This window comes from Rhagoletis pomonella, unplaced genomic scaffold, assembly GCF_013731165.1.
Source record: "Rhagoletis pomonella isolate Grant_MI unplaced genomic scaffold, Rhpom_1.0 Rhpom_scaffold_00005, whole genome shotgun sequence".
NCBI classification, from domain to species: Eukaryota; Metazoa; Arthropoda; class Insecta; order Diptera; family Tephritidae; genus Rhagoletis; species Rhagoletis pomonella.
The window spans coordinates 63976463-63980587 of record NW_023458559.1 but is presented as its reverse complement, the minus strand read 5'-3'; the positions used below and the strand labels follow the sequence as shown (position 1 = coordinate 63980587).

At 29.6% G+C, this 4125-nt stretch overlaps 1 protein-coding gene across 1 annotated transcript; it reads right to left on the bottom strand.

Annotated features, from left to right (window-relative positions):
• Positions 1 to 2839: 2839 nt before the first annotated feature.
• On the bottom strand, positions 2840 to 4125 carry LOC118739944. The gene is made up of 3 exons (XM_036471444.1): positions 4003 to 4125; positions 3548 to 3701; positions 2840 to 3126 (listed from the first exon to the last, which is right to left on the bottom strand). Exons 1-3 carry the CDS (start codon positions 4123 to 4125, stop codon positions 2921 to 2923), a joined length of 483 nt encoding a protein of 160 aa, XP_036327337.1. The 3' UTR covers positions 2840 to 2920.

Below are 4125 nucleotides of genomic sequence, written 5' to 3'. Positions count from 1 at the left end.
ATTTGTTTGCATGTCTTGTCCCTGCACTTTTTTGATTTTTATCAAACAGCTATCTCTTTGTTGTGTTTATTTCTAACTGTCTTTTAACTTTGTTTTCGGCAAAATGGTTCTTGTGCTTTTTTGACATTTATGTCATAAATGGCTTGTGGCTTTCGTACGTGTCCTTTTGTTGTGCACTATAATATTGCTAATTGATTTTCCTTTAATTGCTATGTGTAATACACAAATATGAGTCACACGACTATTTTTCTGTTGTGAAAATCTGTTTTAAATAAAAAAAGTAAGTAAATGCAAGCTGGACTAATGGAATTTACCATTTTCGTGTCTTTGTTTGGAAATATTATAAAATGCGGGGAAATGTGATTTTGTATTTCGCAACTGTATGGTGGAAAGTGTGTTCTAATATCTATTTGATACACAAAAAATGATCACGGCTGTATTTTTGACTGATATATTACATACATATGTTCCATTTAGTTAAACAATATAATAATATTGTAGTATGTACCACAAAAACGTATATTTTCTATAAAATATCATAACTCAGAAAAAAAAATCTTCGCTATTAGAGATTTGGGTTGATTGTAGTTCAAAGTGTCTCTTTCCCGGTAAAAAAGTTTGAGAGAAAAAAAAATACACTTTTTGAGAAATTAAATTAAAAAAAAATTTGCACTCTTTGTTTATTGTTAAATAAAAAATTTTAAATAATGAAAATCAATAATTATGTCATTCTATCTTGAAGTGACAAGAATTAGTGACATTTGAGTAAAAACATTGTTGGAATCTATTAAATTTTGACAAAGTTATGGGCATTTAAAAAAAAAATTCTCACTGTCAATTCGAATAATCGCTTTTTGCCTGAAAAACAAAATCGCGTTTAATTCGGCCGAAAAATTTTTCCGAGACAAAAGAAAAAATAAGTGTCTCATTATTTGGTCGAAATTAAAAATCATGCTCGTACCTGACCGGTTGTCTGGAAATGGAAAGCATCCGCAATTTCACGTTATCAAACTGGAGTAGGTTTATCAGTCCTTTGCCACCGGATTTTATAAACTTAACGACTTGTAGTAACCCAGGAAAAAACACGATTACCACAGAAGCGAAAGTGTAAACGAGCTAGGCGATGGGAATCGCTTACGCTTTCGCTTCAGGAAGGCCTTATTTTAACATGGGCATGTCATTGGCGGTAAGCTCTTACCCACAGCATTACCCTCGAACGAAGGGAGAACACTTTACATTTACGATTGACGAGAAACGAAGCATCAATGCCTTACATAGCGCGAATACAGAATGCATTGATATACATAATCCAGAGAAGCGAACAAAGAATGCCTTATCCTAGTTATTGGAAATAAACGAAGCAGTAATACCATCCATAGAAGCGAATACAGAATGCATTGATAAACAGATTCCAGAGAAGCGAATAAAAGAATGCCTTCTCCTAGTTATTGAGAATAAACGAAGCGTCAATGCCTTTCATAGAAGCGAATACAGAATGCATTGATAAATAGAATCCACAGAAGCTAACAAAGAACACCTTATTCTAGTGATTGAAAATAAACTAATCATCAATGTCTTACAGAGAAAGGAATGTAGAATGCCTACAAACACACTATGTACACTGCCGGAAAAAAGCATTGGTGCAGAATAAATGCAATAAGTTTTTTATTTTGGTTAATATGATCATACTACACGTAAAAACATAAAAATATAATTTATAAAATTTGTGCAAAACTCAGGAATGATCAATAAATTTTTTGAATCAAGGCGATTTTTAACTACTTCAAGCTTGCATGTTTGATACTAAAATTTAATGGGCTACAAATCTGTATGCAAATTTATTGAACTTTCCTGAACTTTGCATAAATTTTAGAAATTATATTTTTACGTTTTTTGTTGTAGCATTAACCATATTTTTATAAAAAAATTTCCAGACAAAAATAAAAATAGTTGCATTTACTTTGAAATATTCTCTGTGCCAATACATTTTTCGGTGTATGTATGTATGTATATACATAAATTGAAAACAGAAAATACAGATTGCCTTAAGATAATGACATTTAATTTTCTTCGATTGCGTTTCAAATTCATAAATCCATTTTTATTCAGACATATATTTATATGTGTATTTAGATCTTATTTAAAAAGTTACTTAAAATTAAAATTGTACTTCAGTTCAGTGTGTGTAATTAAATCTAAAATTTGTGACAATCAGTTATTTAACGTTTGACTGTTGAATAAAAATGTACTTACTAAGATTTCATATTTTTTTTAATAAACATTTTTTGAAGTAACATTTTTTTTGTTTTTTTTTTTTATAAAAATAATGCTCACTTTAACCAAAATCATATGAATCAAAGTTTCAAACTTAATACAAAATTTAGAACAATTCAATTCATTAAAATTTCGATTTTTTAATGTAAGTCTTAGAAAATTTATTAAGTTTTTTAGCCCATACAATTTTTTTTCAATTGGCAAAGAAATTGCGCTGATCTTTATTAAATTTTTTACGTCTTCTGTGGCAGTTTTCATAAAAAATCAACGCATTTTCTTTGTCTCTTGAAACTTGAACTTTATAATAATAAAATTGTATGGGCTAAAAAACTTAATACATTTTCTAAGATTTCAGATTAAAAAATTCTAAATTTTAATGAATTCAATTCTTCTGAATTTTGTATTACGTTCGAAACTTTGATTCATATGGTTTTGGTTAAAGCAAACAATATTTTTATAAAAAATAAAAATAATAAAAATTTTAACTTAAAATGCATTGCAAATATTTGATTCGCTGCATGTACATACATATGTATATACTTATTTAATTAAACTTAAGGTTATAATTCAGTTCATTCTTTTTTGTTTGTTGTATAAATATATGTTTATGGAAATAAAACTTAATGTTAAGTATTTTAGTTAGACTTTAGTCTGATGTAGTTTCTGTGGTAGCTTCAGTTGCTGCTTCTGTTGTAGCTTCAGATGCTGCTTCTGTTGTCGCTTCAGTTTCAGGTCCTGAGCGTTTCCTCTTCAGGCAAGAGGCCTTGTGATGGCGGTTTTTGACCGATTTAAATGCGCAACGCAATTCCAGCAGGCATTCGTTTTCAGTAACGCCAAGCTTTTGAGCCGCTTCTGTCGGATAAATATTTAAAATAAATTGAATCGTTGGTAGGAGAAATGTAACTATATATGTATCTATATATTGAAAGCAATTTACAAAGCACATGCAGTGGCTCAAACAAATGAACACGTGTTGAACGGGTTTGAAACTTGCACTTCATTAGAGTAAAATTGTATGGGCTATAAAACTGCCTACCCAAAAATGTTCTTAAGATTTAAATTAAAAAGCTGAAGTTTTGATGAAAATTTGTTGAATTTTCTTATATTTTCAATTAAATTAAGTTTGAAATTGTGGTTTATATGGTTTTGGTTAAAGCTTGGACGGTAAATTTTTAAAAAAGAATAACAAAAAAAAATAGCTCGAAAAACATTACGAATATTTAAACAATCAACACTTGGTCATTTGTTTGATTCACTGTATGTATGTACTTACGAATAAAGACATTCATAAGCTTCGTATAACGGAGCAGCGGGGTCTTGCCTTGTTTACCATCAATGTTGTGGTCCATTATAACGTTTTCGCTAAAAATCGACAGCAAGTTTGATTTAAAGCCGCCATTCTTAATAACGTGAAAAACGGTTGCAACCTGTTAAAAGTGATAACAAAATTTATGAATATTTTTTATTAGATAAATTTATAAATATACATACATACATACTTATGCATGTATATACACATCGTCGCCAATGCTAAACTAACGAATGTGAATAAATTATTTCATGTCCGATACTTTCAAATTGATTTTTCTATCAGAAAACCCGTGGAATTTCTCGCTTATTAAAGAAATGATTTCTTCCGCATCGGTTAGTTCGACAATGTGGCGACGATATATAGTAGGTATATATCTTTTTATTAAGAAAAAAAATTATAAAGATAAAAGTGCTTACCATTTGGGTTTCATTTTCGGTGCTTGTATGGGATTCAATGCTATCCAGTTCTTCCTGTGTTTTTATGGGAAACAGTGATACAAATTTCGGTACAGGGTATAAGCTTTCTGTGAAATTTTTCAT